A 16928-nucleotide genomic window follows, 5' to 3' on the forward strand; every position below is an offset into this window, starting at 1 on the left:
CTAAAATTACACACTCTTAAATTCATCACTGGATAACTTGGTCAAATGTATTCCAGCAGTTCAGGAGTTAAAAGTACCAGAATTTTTCCAAGGGTGCGCAGTGTCTTAGCAGTATGTACAAATTGAATAAGGGGATCCAAGGAGATTCTGTGAAGTGCAAGGTGGCAGAGTAGTTAGCACTACTGCTTCACAGCACCTGGGACCCGGGTTCAATTCCAACCTCAGGAGACTGTGTGGAGTTTGTACGTTCACCCAATGTCTGAGTGAGTTTCCTCCGGCTTCCTCCCACAGTCCAAAGTTGGCCATGCTAAATTGCCTATTAGGATGGGGTTGTAGGAATAGGACAGGGGACTGGGTGGTCTTTCGAAGGGTCGATGCAGACTTGATGGGTGGAGTGGCCTCCTTCTGCACTGTAGGGATTCTCTGAATCTATGAGGGCGACCGAGAGGACATCGTGTAAGACTAAATCAAAAGGTTGTTCATTCCACTGTAAAAGCTCTGTACCTGCTTCTCAACCACTTCTGGAACCATGTCGGGTACCAATCGAATGGAAAACTTCCCGATAGCTTTCCTAGGAATTACTGTCTTAGCTCCGGAACCAGCAAAAGCCCCCTCGATTCCATGTAAAGACAAGGATGGGTATCTCCATCTGTGCATCAGAATTTGGTGCTGTGAACAATAATCAAAAGGGTCATACAGTTTAACAGAAGTGAGCACCAAAGGATATTCAACAAGCTTAGAATAGGTCGAATGAACGTTGGTGTTTATTCGGTCAGACATATTAAGAGATGAGTGAAGTACTCTTTCAGAGGATCGGTGCAGACTTGATGGGTCAAATGGCCCCTTCTGCACTGTAGGGATTCCATGATTCTATAAATGGCATGTTTGTTCATGATTGCTGCAGATATTGATGTGGTGTCAAGTTGCAGCACTTAATTTCATTCCAATAGATTCAGAAAACCCAATAGCTGAAATCAACCAGCACTGTAACATGTTCAATTCAGTATTAATTTTCCACTTCTTTCAGTCAATTCTGTTTGAAGTGGTCCAGGAGCTGTCAATCAAAGCTTGATGTTTATAAATACTGCTTTTAGACAACTTCATAATGACTCAACCATGAAGGAGGATGAATGGAGCAATGCAGACAGCTGGGGGTTCTAAACTGTCAATTACACCATCATAAAATAAGTATTAGCGAGAAATTAATGAATGGCTTGCAGATCAAAAATCTGAGGGGGTTCAAACCCAACTCACTGGTTTTCTCTTTCCAGGAATTAACAGGTGCTGCTTCCCGTGCCTGAGTCAACAAGTGTATTGCACAGGTGAGTGTTAAAGCAATGATTTGTTTTCACTGCCTCAGTCTGGACTTTAAAAAAAAAATGTTATTCAAATTTTTCAACAACAAATTTTCTCCCAACAATAAAGTAAACAAGGTGTAGAAATAAACAGAAAGAGAAATCCCCCCAATACAAAGCAATAAATTAATAACAATACAAAAAATAAGAAAATAGCGAACACACCGTTGCAAAAACAAACCCCCTTAACGGACCCCAAACCCCCCCCCCCACCATGTTGCTGCTCCGATGCTACCCCAAATATCGCGAGCCCCCAGCCCGGCTCCACCCTGGAACTGACCACCTTGGACAAAGTCCCCGCCACCCCCTTCCAAAACCCCTCCAACGCCGGACATGCCCAGAACATATGGGTGTGGTTCGCTGGGCCTCCCGAACACCTCCCACACCCGTCCTCACCCCCAAAGAACTGGCTCATCCTGGCCCCAGTCATGTGCGGCCTATGCAGCACCTTCAGCTGAATTAAGCTGAGCCGTGCGCAAGAAGAGGACGAGTTCACCCTCCCCAGGGCGTCCGCCCACGTCCCCTCGTCTATCTCCTCCCCTAGCTCCTCCTCCCACTTCGCTTTCAGCTCTTCCACCGAGGCCTCCGAGGCCTCCTGCATCATCTGATAAATTGCCGAGATCCTCCCCTCACCAACCCACGTCCCCGAGAGCACCCTATCCTGCACCCCCCCTAGGCGGCAGTAGTGGGAACTCCGCCACCTGCCACTTAACAAACACCCTAATCTGCATATACCTGAAAGCATTCCCGGGGGGGAGGCCCCACTTCCCCTCCAACTCCTCTAAGGTCGCAAACTTCCCATCGAGGAAAAGGTCCCCCATCCGCCTGATGCCTGCCCTATGCCAACTCAAAAACCCACCATCTATTCTCCCTGGTGCAAACCGGTGATTGCCCCATATCGGGGCCCACAATGAGGCCTTCACTTCCCCCCTATGCCGCCTCCACTGCCCCCAAATGTTGAGGGACGCCACCACTACCAGACTCGTAGAGTACCTTGCCGGGGGGAGTGGGAGCTGGGCCGTCATCAATGCCTCCAAACTCGTACCCACACAGGATGCCACCTCCAACCTCTTTCATGCGGCACCCTCCCCCTCCATCACCCACCTACGAATCATTGCCACGTTCGCAGCCCAGTAATACCCACACAAGTTGGGCAACGCCAAGCCGCCTACCTCCCTTCCTCGGTCCAGGAATACCCTCCTCACTCTCGGGGTCTTCCGCGCCCACACGAACCCCAGAATACTCTTGTTAACCCTCTTAAAAAAAGCCTTCGGAATCAATATGGGGAGACACTGGAAAAGAAACAAAAACCTCGGGAGCACCGTCAACTTGACTGACTGGACCCTACCCGCCAAAGAGAGTGGCAGCGCGTCCCACCTCCTGAACTCTTCCTCCATCTGTTCCATCAGCCTCGAAAAGTTTAGCCTGTGCAGGGCCTTCCAGCTCCTAGCTATCTGAGCCCCAAGATATCTAAAGCTCCTCTCCGCCCTCTTCAATGGGAGCTATCTTATCTACCTCTCCTGGCCCCCCAGGTGCAGCACAAACAGCTCACTCTTCCCCACGTTGAGCTTATAGCCCGAAAAATCCCCAAACTCCCCAAGTATCTTCAACACCTTTGCCCCCCCCCGCCACTGGATCCGCGATGTACAACAGTAAGTTGGTAATAAGGCACTTTACCTGAATGCTCGTAGCATTTGTAACAAAGTAGACAAACTAATGGCACAGATCATCGTGAATGATTATGATGTGGTAGGCATCACAGAGACAAGGCTGCAGGGGGTTCAGGACTGGCAGTTAAACATCCAAGGATATACAACCTATCGAAAAGACAGGGAGGTGGGCCGAGGGGGTGGGGTTGCCTTGTTAGTTAAGAACAAAATTAAATCTATGGCACTAAACGACATAGGGTCGGATGATGTGGAGTCTGTGTGGGTAGAATTGAGGAACCACAAAGGCAAAAAAACCATAATGGGAGTTATGTACAGACCTCCTAACAGTGGTCAGGACCAGGGGCGCAACATGTACCGGGAAATAGAAAAGGCATGTCAGAAAGGCAAGGTCACGGTGATCATGGGGGACTTCAATATACAGGTGGATTGGGTAAATAACGTAGCCAGTGGATCCAAAGAAAAGGAATTCATGGAATGCTTACAAGATGGCTTTTTGGAACAGCTTGTCATGGAGCCCACAAGGGAGCAGGCTATTCTGGACCTAGTGCTATGTAATGAACCAGACTTTATAAAAGATCTTAAAGTAAGGGAACACTTAGGAAGCAGTGATCATAATATGGTTGAGTTCAGTCTGCAGTTTGAAAGAGAGAAGGCAAAATCGGATGTAATGGTGTTACAGTTAAATAAAGGTAATTACGAGGGCATGAGAGAGGAACTGGCGAAAATCGACTGGAAGCAGACCCTAGTGGGGAAGACAGCAGAGCAAAAATGGCAGGAGTTTGTATGCATAATTGACGACACTGTACAGAGGTTCATCCCCAAGAAAAGAAAGATTATCCGGGGAGGGATTAGACAGCCATGGCTGACAAAGGAGGTCAGGAAATGTATCAAAGAAAAAGAGAGATCCTATAAAGTGGCCAAAAGCACTGGGAAATCAGAAGATTGGGAAGACTACAAAAACAAACAGAGGTTAACAAAGAGACAAATAAGGAAGGAGAGGATCAAATATGAAGGCAGGCTAGCCAGTAATATAAGAAATGATAGTAAAAGTTTCTTTCAATACATAAGAAACAAACGACAGGCCAAAGTAGACATTGGGCCAATTCAAACTGATTCCGGAAGGCTAGTGATGGGAGACGAGGAAATGGCTGGAGAACTTAATAAGTACTTTGCGTCTGTCTTCACAGTGGAAGACATGAGTAATATCCCAAAAATTATAGAGGGTCAGGGGGCTGAGTTGAGTATGGTTGCCATTACAAAAGAGATGGTGCTAAAAAAGCTAAAAGGTCTTAAAATTGACAAATCTCCTGGCCCCGATGGGCTACACCCTAGAGTTCTGAGGGAGGTGGCTGAAGAAATAGCGGAAGTGTTGGTTGAGATCTTTCAAAAATCACTGGAGTCAGGGAAAGTCCCGAACGATTGGAAGATCGCTGTTGTAACCCCCTTGTTCAAGAAAGGATCAAGACAAAAGATGGAAAATTATAGGCCAATTAGCCTAACCTCGGTTGTTGGTAAAATTCTAGAATCGATCGTTAAGGATGAGATTTCTAAATTCTTGAAAGAGCAGGGTCGGATTAGAACAAGTCAACATGGATTTAGTAAGGGGAGGTCGTGCCTGACGAACCTGTTAGAATTCTTTGAGGAGGTGACAAGTAGGTTAGACCAGGGAAACCCAGTGGATGTGGTCTATCTGGATTTCCAAAAGGCCTTTGATAAGGTGCCACACAGGAGGCTGCTGAGTAAGGTGAGGGCCCATGGTGTTCGAGGTGAGCTACTGGCATGGGTTGAGGATTGGCTGTCTGACAAAAGGCAGAGAGTTGGGATAAAAGGTTCTTTTTCGGAATGGCAGCCGGTGACCAGCGGTGTCCCACAGGGTTCAGTGTTGGGGCCGCAGCTGTTCACCATATATATTAATGATCTGGATGAAGGGACTGGGGGCATTCTAGCGAAGTTTGCCGATGATACAAAGTTAGGTGGTCAGGCAGGTAGTGCTGAGGAAGTGGGGAGGTTGCAGAAGGATCTAGACAGTTTGGGAGAGTGGTGCAGGAAATGGCTGATGCAATTCAACGTGAGAAAATGTGAGGTCTTGCACTTTGGAAAAAAGAATCCAAGCATAGACTACTTTCTAAACGGTGAGAAAATTCATAATGCCAAAGTACAAAGGGATCTGGGAGTGCTAGTCGAGGATTCCCTAAAGGTAAACATGCAGGTTGAATCTGTGATTAAGAAAGCGAATGCAATGTTGTCATTTATCTCAAGAGGGTTGGAATATAAAAGCAGCGATGTGCTACTGAGCCTTTATAAGGCTCTGGTTAGGCCCCATTTGGAGTACTGTGTCCAGTTTTGGGCCCCACATCTCAGGAAGGACATACTGGCACTGGAGCGTGTCCAGCGGAGATTCACACGGATGATCCCTGGAATGGCGGGTCTAATATATGATGAACGGCTGAGGATCCTGGGATTGTATTCATTGGAGTTTAGAAGGTTAAGGGGAGATCTAATAGAAACTTACAAGATAATACATGGCTTAGAAAGGGTGGACGCAAAGAAACTGTTTCCGTTAGGCGAGGAGACGAGGACCCGTGGGCACAGCCTTAGAATTAGAGGGGGTAAATTCAGAACAGAAATGCGGAGACATTTCTTCAGCCAGAGAGTGGTGGGCCTGTGGAATTCATTGCCGCAGAGTGCAGTGGAGGCCGGGACGCTAAATGGCTTCAAGGCAGAGATAGATAAATTCTTGATGTCGCGAGGAATTAAGGGCTATGGGGAGAATGCTGGTAGGTGGTGTTGAAATGCCCATCAGCCATGATTGAATGGCGGAGTGGACTGGATGGGCCGAATGGCCTTACTTCCACTCCTATGTCTTATGGTCTTATGGTCTTATCTGCGTACAGCGACAACCGGTGCTCCTCCCATCCCCCGCACAATCCCCCTCCAGTTCTTCGTATCCCTCAGCGCCATGACCAAGGGCTCAATCGCTAACGCGAAGAGCAGGGGAGACAAGGGGCACCCCTGCCTCGTCCCCCAGGAAAGCCGAAAGTCCTCTGACCTCCTCCCATTCGTCACCACACTCGCTACCGGTGAGCTATACAGCAACCTCACCCTGCTGATGAATCCCTCACCAAACCCAAACTCCTCAGCACTTCCCACAGGTAGCTCCACTCCACCCTGTCAAAAGCTTTCTCCGCATCCATCAATGCTACTATTCCCGCCTCCTTAGCCGGCGACGCCATCATCATAACATTAAGAAGCCGCCGTACATTGACATTCAGCTGCCTCCCCTTTACAAACCCCGTTTGGTCCTCATGGATAACCATCGGGACCACATCTTCCACCCTCCTGGACAGTACCTTCGCCAACAACTTTGCATCCACGTTGAGGAGCGAAATCGGCCTGTAAGACCCACACTGGAGGGGCTCCTTATCCCACTTCAGGATCAGTGAGATTATTGCCCTAGACATCTTTGGGGGCAGAGCCCCCCTCCCTCGCCTCATTCAGGGTCCTCACAAGCAGCGGGCCCAGTAGATCTGAAAATTTCTAGTAAAACTCCACCGGGAACCCATCAGGTCCCGGTACTTTCCCTGTCTGCATGCTCCCCAGTGCCTCCAACAGCTCCTCCAACTCGATTGGGGCCCCAGACCCTCCACCCGCTCATCCTCTACTCTTGAGAACTCCAGCTTATCCAGAAAGCGGTCCATCCCACCCACCTCCCTAGGGGGCACCGCCCGGTACAGCCCCTCATAGAAGGATCTGAACACCCCATTAATGTCCTGCCACTCCGCACCAAGTTCCCTCCTGCATCTGTGACTCCCCCTATCTCGCTCGCTGCCTCCCGCTTCCGGAGCTGGTGGGCTAGCATCCGACTTGGCTTCTCTCCGTACTCATATTTCACCCCCTGTGCCCTCTTCCACTGCGCTTCCGCCTTCCGGGTGGTCAGTATATCAAACTCCGCTTGGAGACTGCGACGCTTCCTCAAAAGCCCCTCCTCCGGGACATCCGCATACATCCTGTCCACACTTACCATTTCTTCCACCAGCCTCTCCCTCTCAACCCTCTCCCCCCTCTCCCTGTGCGCCCTAATGGATATCAGCTCCCCTCTAACCACCGCCTTCAGCGCTTCCCAAACCACCCCAACTTGCACCTCCCCGTTATCGTTGGCTTCCAAATACCTCCCTATACCCCTACAGACCCACCCACATACTTCCTCCTCTGCCAGAAGCCCCACATTTAACCTCCACAGTGGGCGCTGATCCTTCCCCTCCCCCAGCTCCAGGTCCACCGAATGCGGAGCGTGGTCAGATATGGCTATCGCCGAATACTCCGCCCCCACCACTCTCGGGATTAGTGCCCTGCTGAGGACAAAAAAGTAAATCCCGGAATAAGCCTTGTGGACGTGGGAGAAAAAGACGAACTCCCTACGCCTCGGCTTCAAAAACCTCCAAGGGTCTACCCCTCCCATCTGATCCATGAACCCCCTCAGCACCGAGGCCGCCGCCGGCCTCTTGCCCGTCCTAGACTTCGAACGATCCAGAGCTGGATCCAACACAGTATTAAAGTCCCCTCCCAAGATCAAATCCCCCGTCTCCAGGTCCGGGATCCGGCTCAACATTCGCCACATGAAGCCCGAATCGTCCCAGTTGGGGGCGTACACATTGACCAGAACCACCCGCTCCCCTTGAAGTCTACCACTTACCATTACGTATCTACCTGCACTGTCCGCCACCACACTCGACGCAACAAACGACAAGCTCTTGCCAACTAAGATCGCCACCCCCCGATTCTTCGCATCTAGCCCCGAGTGAAACACCTGCCCCACCCAGCCTCTTCTCAGCCTCACCTGATCCGCCACCTTAAGGTGCATCTCCTGGAGCATAGCCACGTCCGCCCCCAGCCCCTTCAGGTGCGCCAAGACCCGGGACTGCTTCACCGGTCCATTCAGCCCCCTCACGTTCCATGTGACCAGCCGAATCTGGGGGGAGGGGGGGGGGGGCGGTCTTTCCCCTCCCTCTGCGCCGGGGGATCTATCTCTCTTCTGAAGTGCTTCCTGACAGGACTGTCTCTCCTGGGCGGTCTCTGGGGGGTTTTCCTTATTTAGGTGTCTCTGTTTCGGGGGGAGAGTCAGGTGACCCTCATATTGTTGGATCGGATACCCTGAAAAGCAAGGGATGGAAAGCCGAGTTGCTCAGCAGTGAGGGTGGGAGGGAATTAATTGCGATGCGCAGGGGTGCGGTGGTCAACTGCGGGACCTTGCTACTGGGCCATTCGCTCAAAATGGCGGCCGATAGCGGAATTCCTTTGGGAAATCATCGTAATCCTCACCATGCATAAATTTGGCTGGCTAAGGATTGGGAATCACAGGTGCAATTCAGCTCCAGCAGGAGAACATTGGGCGGGAATCTATGTTTCCTGACGCCAAAATCAGGGTGTGCAATCGGGCGGAGAATGGCTCCCGACGCCAAAATCGCGGCGAGCGTTGGTTTGTCGCCGAATCGCGATGCTCCGCCTCCTTGAAAATGGCATCAATGTGACGCACACCGCGCATATATAAAACACCGTTCGCATATCATGATTGGGCACACCCGCGATGCTCTGCCTCCGATGGGTCGAGTTCCAGACGGCGTGGTCCATGTGTGCTCTCACAAATCGTGAACTTGACGTAGGGGCTGCTGAGAGAGAGGGCGTACGGACAGTGTCCAACACCGCTACACTTCGCTAACAGCCGTGCCGCTGACCGGGGGCTTCTGCCAGGGCCGGGGGAGTAGTGGGGGGGGGGGGGTGACCAAGAGGTCGACTGTGGGGTCGGGATGGACAGGTATGCATCAGCCAGCAAGGCAGCCATGCAGATGCGTATGCACTGACAGCCCGCTGTAAACCTGGTGCTCTGGGTCGGATAGGTGACCCCCCACTGGGGTAGCCCTCTGGCCCCAGCCGACCCATCAGCTCTATGGGCGCTCCAGCATAACCTGTCCCATCTTTTAGGCCCCGATCAGTGTGTGTGTATGGGGGGTGTACTGTTTAAGCGCAGCTGCAGCTTGTCAGCCTTGCGAGTATCCCTCACGGACGATTCCCGCATCATTTTTCATGCAGGTCGAGGGTGTTCCATGTGGCGCTAGTGCTAACCCCTCACCGGGAGCAGAATCGGTGCCGGTGTGACGCCAATCTTTCTGACGTGAAAGTCCACGGATTCTCTGTTTGCGTCAGCGCTTAGACTCAGAAATGGAGAATCCAGCTCATTGTCTCCCAAACGGAGAGTTTTGTCCATGGTTTACTGTGGTTCTGGTATGAATTTATACTAACCTCTTTGAAAACAATTCTTATTTACATATCCTGTAACAGCAATTGGTAGCTTGATATCGGCATCAATTTAAATGCGACTTATAGTTTTCTTTGCTTTTTATAAGTCAATGCTTCTGAATGTTAAAATAAAAACTTTCTCAGAAGTTCCTGTCGTTAAGAATCTGCTCTTACTCCAAGTGGGTCACCTAGGCTGGTGTCATCTTAAACACTTCCACTCCACTAATTGATAAGTAAAATATCTCTCTAATACGAGAGTCAAAAATTAATGGACTGAATTTTATGACAAGAATAACGGTGAGGTTATTGGTGCTCTCGCTATTACTCAGGGGCAAATCAGCATCTTCTGGTATCCCCAGAGAAACAGTTAATCTTCTCCACAAGTTTTGCTACATTGGCACCTTGTTGAGTGTTCAAACACAAGGCAACTGTGAAATTGTAGCCCTTAAACACTGGACACCCATTAAACTTGCCAGAAAAAGTTAGAGCTTGTCTATTGTTTTGTAAGTGAATTTTGAACCTTGTGATAGTCTTACTTACTGCCAAAGACACTCTGATTCTGAAAATTCAAATGTGGTGTTTCGTTCCTTCAGATTTTAATTATTATTGGAGAAATAAAAAACTAAAGTAATACAAACTTGATTTCTACTTGTTATTTGTCCCTTATCTATCTCTCATTTAATCCTATTTTACTTTCTGTGATGTCCCCAAATCATGAATGAGGTCATAAACTGTTTAAAATAAACTTTACGTTTTTGCTCAATTAAAAAGTGGATTGTGATACAGCAAAGGATAGCTGCCACAGGTAACATGATTCAAAGGTTGGCTACAGTTGCTGGAAAGTTCCAACAGCAACTACAGGACAAAAACTCAACCCTCATCCTTGTGGAATCTCACACCTTTCGTTGTGAGGACACCTTATATTCAACGAATGCAGGGACCAGCGGGGGCAACGCATAAGCCTGGCGCTGATCCCAATTTCCGATTCTCCGTTGCATCAGGGAACCTACTACTGGCAGTGGAGAATCCAGGCCACAGTGTTTTTGCCTCAACTGCTTTCCATGGTAGTAAATTCCAGAGCTGACCACTCTCTGGGTAAAGAAATTTCTCCTCATTTCAGTCTGAAATAGTCTGCCCCATATCCTCAGACTGTGACCCCTGGTTCTGGACACCCACTGTCGGGAACTCCTTCCTGCATCTACCCGGTCTAGTCATGTTCGAATTTGACTGGTTCCTATGAGATCGCCCTTCACTCTTCTGGACTTCCGCAAATACAATCCTAACTGATTCAATCTCTCCTCATACGTCAATCCTGCCATTCCAGGAATCAATCTGCTAAACCTTCTCTGCACTCCCTCCATAGCAAGAATATCCTTCTTCAGATAAGGAAACCAAAACTGCACATAACATTCCAGTAATGATCGCACAAAGACCGTGTATAATTATAGAAAGACACCCCTGAATAATCTTACCATGTAGACAAATATACCATTTTCCTTCTTTACTACCTGTTGCACCTGCATGGTTACCTTCAGTGACATGTGTAAGAGGACACCCAGGTCTTGTTGCACATTCCCCTCTCTTAATTTATGGCCATTCAGATAATAATCTGCCGTGCCATTTTTGCAACTAAGTGGATAACGTCACATTTATCCAAATTATACTGCGTCTGCCATTCATTTGCCCACTCACTCAATTTGTCCGAATAACACTGAAGCATCTCTGCATCCTCCTCACAGCTCACCCTCCCATCCAGCTATGTGTCATTATGGTGGGTGGGACGGGAAAACACGGAGAATAGCCAAAAGCTGTTAAGTAATGGATTAAGAGACATTCCAATTAGTGGTCTCATTTATGTTAAGCATCCAATAATTGACACTGATATGTAAAGGGGCTTCAGGTGGCCCTTGTGTCAGGTGATCTGATGTTAGAGCTTTGTGCATAGTCTGTTGAAGGAAATTAAAGGTGTTTTGTGGAAAAGCAGCAGAACCTTTGACTCTTTATACTACAGCAGCCAAACGTCTAACAAAAGCCTGTTTCCCACCAGTGTAAAAATAGTTGCAATTTTCTGCTTGCAACCATCTTGGGGGAGAACAAACACAGACACATGATGGCAGTGAGGGGAGTTGGTTGGAACCAGAAAGCATAAACAGCCCTGGGCAATGGAGCCGTGGGTAGTCAAGTCCACAAGTCAGTCAGTTCTGTGGATCTGTGCCACAATTTAGAGGGGTGTGCCTGTCACGCCTATCCTGGTCACAGTCCAGTCGGCATGAGGTGAACATGCGCATGATGCTCCTCCAGAACCCTGGAGGGATTTTGATGATCACGGGTTGGAGCGGGGCGTCAAAGTTGTCTAGAAGCAATACCTCAGCACCGCCATTTTTCAAGCTGATCCAATGGTGCAATTGTTAAACAAACTGTAAAAAAAAATTCCAGAGAGGGCTGTCAGGGCTTGTGGAAGGAATCGACTACTGCACCACGTGTGCTGATTGAACGGGTACCCAACTAATGTCCAATTTCCAAATTGAGAGCAAGGCTGCGACATGCGAGGAACAGCCAAATTCCAATGTCGGAAATGTGGTGCCTCAATGCATATTGCACATTCCAGTGAGAGAAATATGCAATTCAGAACGATTGCCAGAGAAGCTGTTTTTAATTACCTAAACACTAGCTACAGAAAGTTTAACGACATATAAACGTACCTTAGTGTCATGCAGCAGCTTACAGGCACCTGTGTCTTTACAGTATTCTTCCACATCAAAGTCTATTTTGTCGTACAACATCTTTTCATCCTCCGTGAGTGGCGCAACTGGTTCATCAACACCAGGAATGAGAATTTTCCCCTTTCTGTCCACCAATTTGCCTATTTGAAAAAAGGATTTTGGTTCGAGAGTTAGTAAGACACGCTTGCAAGTCTCGGTGCCTCTGCATCAAACAACATGCAATCAGCATCACTAACGTCAAGCAATCAAATTATCTAAAACATGGACTGAAGAGCTTTCGGAATTCATAACAAAGCCAGCGTGCTCCATAGTTAAGCCTTTGAGCACAACAGAGAATGCATAATACACTCCCAAAAATGTAACCACTTCTTGGAAAATTTTAAACATGGAAACTTTCTAGTGCATCTCATCCTCAAATACAAACTTCTTTTTTTTTTAAACTCAATGGATTCATATTGCCAATGTGGTTTGTGTGTGCTGACACAGTAAATTTCCAATTTGTTATTGGTCGCTGCTGTGAATTAAAGCCTATTGGGCTTCAATCCTCATTCTTTTCAACAGCAGACTGACACCATGTGCACAATGGGAAAGGTTCTTTGGACCCACATGCGCCAGGTTTCTGAGGGCTGTTACAAATTCCTTGCCTTAATTCAGAAGCTTTGTTAATTCTGTTGAAAAACACCACTGCACAGAACGAGCCACGAATAACCAACTACACCTTTATTGCACTTGTTCAGCCGACTGCAGGGGGTTGGTGTTGAAAATGGAAGCACCCTTAATAATCTTAATTTTAAAAAGAGCAGTAAACATCTCTTCCATCTAAATATTTTTCAATTAAACAATAAAACAACATACGGTGCTGCAAAGCTTCCTGTTGTTGGCAACAAATCTGTCAGGGGGAGAAAACATAGTGTACCGTGGGGCCTTGCATGTAAGCTGACCATATCAATCCTTAAAGGAACAGTGTCCCCAATGTTCCCTTTCTCCCAAAGAAAGGATGTCAACATCCTACTTGTGTATGGAAATTGAATAAATAAGGGCTTTAAAAATCTGATCTGCTATATAAAGACAATGCATATCTAAATGACCAGTGTATCACAGCAAATACGCTCTTAAAAACTAGATTGATCTCTGTAAGTCCAATTACAGTAGAGTCAGCATTTATGAGTTCTTACCCAGTAAATATATCAGGTCTGTCATCGCTTCATGGATGGTACCACCAAAGACACCAGAGTGCAGATCCTTATTGGAGCATTCAACCTGGACATTGAAACCACGACATGTTAACATCTGATGCTTCATATTTACACAGCACGTTTACATCCCTAACTGCTAGGTTACTGCCGCAATGTTTAATAGAGCACGATTGTGCATCTGACCCAAATGTAGTCCCCGAGGTACAGGGTGTACTAAAGCAGTTACACCCAGCAGAGCTCTTCTACTTGTAAGAATCCTCCTGTCTCTTGTTGTTCTCCTTTTAATTTCTGTTCTTTTGGCCATTTCAATTTATGTACCTGGACAGTTAATGTGGCCTATGCCTTTAAGATGGACTTCACCTTTAGTTTAGAAAAAAAGGAAACTCCAGCAGGATGTGCCGTTTGGTGTGACATCGGTGCTAATATGTCTTGATGGACTTGGCTTTTGGCCAATAGACTATTTTAAATTGCCAGGCCTTATCAATGAATTGTGATGATCAATTAGGGTTTTCTCTGTGTGTTCCTTCTTCTGTGACACTGTGTTTCCAGTTCAGTTTTATCTTGAATTCAGAGCTGAAGAAGTCTCTTTGAGTTTTTCTCTCCCTCTGAGTGTAGATCTCCCTCAAACACCCGGTTGGAGACTCTGTTTTCTCCTCAGTAAAGCTTGAGGCCATTCCAGAGAGGCTGGAAATTAAGTACGATTACAACCCAGGCTGGGTTTGAGGGGAGACAATGAAAATCCAGACAAGCCACCAGCCACAGGCAGGGCCAGTTGTTTGAAAACCCCTTTTAAATTCTCCTGTGGGGAAATCTGCTCTTATCTCAGAAAGGCTGGCAGAGTTGGAAACAAATAAGAATTACAAAGGTCTGAGGCTGTGAGGAATCCTACAGCTCAGAGTTCTGACTGAATGCGACTGCCAGAAGATCCTCGTTAGCAATCCAACTGGTGGTTTCAATCACTCCGCGTCCTGGAAGGACAGTCAGCTGGAAAACAACTTCAACGTCTGAGCAAGGACACGCATCTTCCATCTCGTATTAATCCTCTTATTATCTGTACCCCTCCCTCTGTCTTGTGTGTGTTCGGGTAGAGGGTGGGACGGTAAAAGGGAGGAGTAGTAGATTAGCTGGCTGTTAATTCTATTATCAAGATTGTATCAGTTATCTCTATTTTTGTTATAAGTAAACAGTTGTTGTGTTTCACTTACAAATTTGGTGTCTGCAAGTCATTGGTGCAGTCAAGGGCCAAAGATCACAGTAGCGTTATGCAAAATACTGATTAATTCACTTGTGTTGGGACTCCAGGGCCTGTAGGGCTGGAATTGACCGTGCACTCACCCAGGTTGTCGTGGCACACTCAAACCTTCATCAGAACTGATCCAGAATCGAAATACAAGAGGCAAAATACTCTGGATGCTGGACATCTGAAATGTAGTATTTTTACATCTTCTCTGTTTCTTTCTATATTCCATTGTAAGCATCCTTTGGTCTTGTATGATTATCACTTTCTTCATTTAATCAATCCCGCCCTCGTACTGCCGCCCACAATCCTGCCCAAACCTGCTGAGTAATTCTAACATTTTCTGTCTTTAAAATTTTACAATATTGAATCTGGAATTTAAACAATGCCAGGATATAAATGAAGCAATGCTTAATTTAACAGGCATAAAATTCATCTTTAACCATTTCAAGAATGGAATGAAACCGCTCGGACCATTTAAATGGCAAAACGGAAGAAACAGCGAGATGTACCTCCACAAAGAAGTAGCAGCTGCCTCGAAGACCATACGTAATACAGGGTTTTTCTTGCCAAGCCAGTAATTGTCGGAAATGCAGACAAAATCTACACCCTTGAAAAAGGTGTCTTTGCGAGCATACACAAGGTCGTCAAGACCGACTGATCCAGACTCCTCCATTCCTTCAAAGCAGAACTTGATATTCACAGGGATCTCCTACGGAAAGATCACAAGGAATCAGTCACAGCTCTTCAAACGTGCTGCTTTTATTTACACAATCTGACACTTCAAATGTGTTCCATGGAAATACAAGCCACCAGAAAGGCTTCCCCACAGAATTAGTTATTTACCAGTTCAGTGGTACCGAAAGAAAGCAAAAATAAAAGGAACAACCCTATCATCAAATCAAATACAACTAGTCAAAACGCCACACAATATTTTGTGTTGACTAATAATTACATTTAAAAAGGTAAAATTTATTGATCAGCAAGTTTTATTCACTCACATATAAATAACCTAATAAATGTGATAATTTGTGATAATTGTTCCTTTTGTAAGGGGCAACATGGGGAGTCCACACCAAGTCGTAGAGAAAAACAAAACTTATTTTATTTAACACGTTAACTATTATCCTTACTGGGTCTTCTCTAATTGGTGCCTGACTGGCTGACTCAATTGATACAACAACACATGAACTTGGTTAAGGGTCCCCCGTCCCCTAATCGGAAGATCTCATATTCTGCAAGCTCCACAGGGGAAGTGGACCCTGTAAGTCCTGTGCAGGTTATAACAGCTCCTTTAAGGACAACACAGCAGAGTAAGGATCACCTGGCTTGGGGGACCAATTGGGACTCAGAGTGGATAATCACCCTGGGGGTGGAGTCCGCTCTAATGTGGAGAACGATACAGCCATGAGGCTGCTGAACAATTCTTCTTAAATAATCCTTTTTGTTTTTATGAATGGAGTCTCTGAAAGTGCATCTTTATAATAAATAAATAACTGTAAATAATTTAAAATAATAAGCTGACAAGAGCTTTGGTCTCCTGTGCACAATGTGCTGAAGCACTATTGCCAATTACAATAACTGTAGCATTTTCAGTGAGCTGCCTACTGCCACTCCAGAATGGTTCAAAACACAACACAAAAATCACTTGGGTCATTTTTGTTCTCAATAAGAAACTAAAACATAACAGGGATATTGATCAACTCTTCAACATAGCTGGCAATCCATACAGCTTCACTGCAGTTACATAGAGGAGGTGTGGAGTCCCACAGGATTCATCATTCTGTATTCAGAGTTGTAGCACCAATCATTCCCAGGCTGGAGCCTCTTCAGGAGCTTTCCTTTCCTCAGCACCATTTTTTCATTGTAAACCATGGATTCAAAATGGGTTGCAGGACACACAGATAAACTACTCAGTTCCCCAGGCTTCAACTACAGCCCACATTGTTCTCTCTGCTCTCTCAAGATTAAAATTGGTTTTGATCCCCTAATGCTGGAATAAAAGTCCTCCCGAGGCAAGATCTGTGAAACTTTATCCCAGCAGGATTTGAGAAAGAAGCAGGATTGAAGGGGCTGGAGAAAGGGGAGGAAATAAAGCAGTTGCATTGTTTGCATCTGATTCTAAGAGTTGAACATTCCAGAACTTTGAACTGAAAGACGTCGGGCGCAATTCTCCGCACTCACGACGGTGCGGAGAATAGCGGGGGTCGTAAAATTTTACGGCCACGCTAGTCCGACGCCCTCCTGATATTCTCCCCCCCCCCCACGCCTGACTCCCGATACGAATCGCTGCCGCCGTTTTTTTACGGCCAGCAGCGATTCTCAGCTGTCCGATGGCCGAGTTCCCAGCCCTTTACGGCTGTTTTTACGAACGGCAAACACACCTGGTCTGGCCGTTCGTAAAAAACGGCCGTAAAGTGCCGATTTTTAAAACCATGGCACCGATTGGCACG

The 16928-nt window shown here is 46.9% G+C and overlaps 1 protein-coding gene across 1 annotated transcript in view; it reads right to left on the minus strand.

The window, feature by feature from the left end:
- LOC119972741 (cytosolic non-specific dipeptidase-like) overlaps positions 1-16928 on the minus strand; it is an 85192-nt gene that overhangs the window by 20377 nt on the left and 47887 nt on the right. The window contains 5 exon segments of the mRNA XM_038810050.1: positions 505-669; positions 12022-12182; positions 13218-13302; positions 14988-15044; positions 15047-15187. Of these exon segments, the coding sequence (XP_038665978.1) occupies positions 505-669; positions 12022-12182; positions 13218-13302; positions 14988-15044; positions 15047-15187 (609 nt within the window).

Source organism: Scyliorhinus canicula, chromosome 10 (assembly GCF_902713615.1).
Source record: "Scyliorhinus canicula chromosome 10, sScyCan1.1, whole genome shotgun sequence".
In the NCBI taxonomy this organism is placed as follows: domain Eukaryota; kingdom Metazoa; phylum Chordata; class Chondrichthyes; order Carcharhiniformes; family Scyliorhinidae; genus Scyliorhinus; species Scyliorhinus canicula.